Below are 2051 nucleotides of genomic sequence, written 5' to 3'. Positions count from 1 at the left end.
GTGGGTGGTAGGGGGCGGAGGGTGGGGAGGGGGGAAGCGGGGAAGCGGGGATGAGGGAAAGGGGGCCATCGAAGGGTTCAATACACGCAGGCAGGGCGAGATGCTGATGATGATGATGATGCCACTGCTACTGCTGCCACTCCACCTACCCAGTAGGAGTAAATAATGATTTGTTTAAGAGGAGGAGGGGGGAGAGGAGCCCGGTCCTCTGCACCATCATGAGCTCGTAGCAACTCCTTTCCCCCCACACACACATACACACATACACACATACGTACGGTCAGGTCATGTAACAGATATATACCATGCATACATACATACACACGCACACACAGCTCCCAAGATCAGCTGTCTCCCAAACTCCGTTCCGAGGTGCTAACGGTTTGCCCTCCCCCCTCCTCCTCCTCCCCCCTCCTCCTCCTCCCCCCTCCTCCTCCTCCCCCCTCCTCCTCCTCCCCCCTCCTCCCTCCAACCCCCCCTCCCCCCCAAACCCCCAACCAGCCGCCCACCCTCAGCATGGCCGTGTGGAGCGTCATCATACCCAAACACCAGCATGGGTCGTACAACCTGTACGACAAGTAGATAGGTCATGATAGATGTGAAGATATAAAGATAGATATGTAGGTAGGTAAGGACCAGATAGGAAGATGTCGTACGATGCTGTATTACGATAGGGGCGCCACAGCCCCCGTGAACACCAACACACCACCTCCCACCGCACATAACTACGCACTTACACACACACACACACACACATAAGTGAGGAACCCCAACCCCTCCCTTTTCCCCTTCCTTCCCTGACTCCGTACCCTGCCGTACCTTGACCCCTGGTGAGTCCATGGGTACGAGCACCATGGACTGTTGCTTGTGGGGAGCGGCCCGTGGGTCGGTCTTACCCATGAAGATCGCAACCTGGAAAGAAGGGTACGGAGAAGGGTACGGCATTTTCATTGCACCGATAACTTTCTTCTTCCTGCCTATTGAGCATTGAGTACGTAACTGCGCAGCGTTGGGGGGAAGGGGGGGAAAGACGAACCACGTGAACGAGTCAAGCTGCTGCTGCCAGGGCAAGGGTAGTGGGTAGGGGGTTGCTGAAGCGGCAATGGAAAAAGGAAAAAAAAGACGAACTTTGTGTGAGGTGGTTGATACACCGAAGCAGCTCTCGTCAAAAGTGTTGCACCCTTAACCCGCTCCCCCCCCCGCCAAACACCCTCCCGTCTACTCCCAGCACCGTTTGCACACCATGCCGTACTGTACGGTAAGCCGTAAACCGTACACGTACCTTGCATCGCGGGTCCATCGCCCCACTGGTCCACCACTTGACGCCGCTGAGGTTCAAATAACCGCCGCACGGACTTCGGTTAATGGTGGCGGTTATGTTGGTTGCGTCAGATGAGGCAACCGCCTTTTCCGTCATTGCGAAACAGGACCGGATCTCGCCACGGAGTAACGGCAGCAGCCACGTCAGCTGCTGTTCGCGACTGCCGTACTTTGCCAAGACCTCCATATTACCTAGGTGGAATGGCCGGGGATGGGCGAGCGGGTAGGTGGGTGGGTGGACGGGTTGCGAGGGGGTTCATTCCGCTAAAGGGGGAAGTGAGGGGGGAAAAGACGAACCACGTGAACGAGTGAAGCTGCTGCCAGGGCAAGAGTGTACCAGACGTAGAGCTGACCGAAAGGCGGGGAAACGGGGGGGGGGCGGCGGTTTGCACAACAGTGCCGTGTGGTGGTTTAAAGGTACTTTGGGTTCCCTTTTTGTGGGGGAGAGGAGAGGGGAGCTTGGAGCGTGTGCTCCATGTGCGGTGTGTGTTTTTATACGTGTACTTGCATGTACGAACCGTACGGTGCTTCATTTTGCACATGACCCAGTCCTGCTTACGAAGACGACCATAACCAACCGCTAACCGCTAACCACCATAACCACCACAAGGACTAGACAAGTATGACAGGAAAAAAGAGGCAGCACAGGATACTCTCAGAGGCATATTGCATCTAAATCTTCCCCTTCCTTCCCCTCTCCCTCCTCCTCCACCCTCCCACACTCCACCCCA

The 2051-nt window shown here is 56.3% G+C and overlaps 1 protein-coding gene across 1 annotated transcript in view; it reads right to left on the bottom strand.

Moving 5' to 3' along the window:
* Nucleotides 1–1513, bottom strand: part of VOLCADRAFT_63029 (uncharacterized protein) — a gene marked incomplete at both ends in the record, with an annotated part of 4871 nt that extends 3358 nt beyond the window's left edge. The window contains 4 exons of the mRNA XM_002952735.1: nt 334–375; nt 499–567; nt 820–912; nt 1283–1513. Of these exons, the coding sequence (XP_002952781.1) occupies nt 334–375; nt 499–567; nt 820–912; nt 1283–1513 (435 nt within the window). The remainder of the gene's footprint in view (nt 1–333; nt 376–498; nt 568–819; nt 913–1282) is intronic.
* Between the last annotated feature and the right edge of the window lie 538 nt (nt 1514–2051).

The sequence above is a fragment of the Volvox carteri genome (genome assembly GCF_000143455.1).
Source record: "Volvox carteri f. nagariensis unplaced genomic scaffold VOLCAscaffold_32, whole genome shotgun sequence".
Lineage (NCBI taxonomy): Eukaryota > Viridiplantae > Chlorophyta > Chlorophyceae > Chlamydomonadales > Volvocaceae > Volvox > Volvox carteri.
The sequence above is the reverse complement of the archived record's forward strand: the minus strand, read 5'-3'. Positions and strand labels throughout refer to the sequence as shown.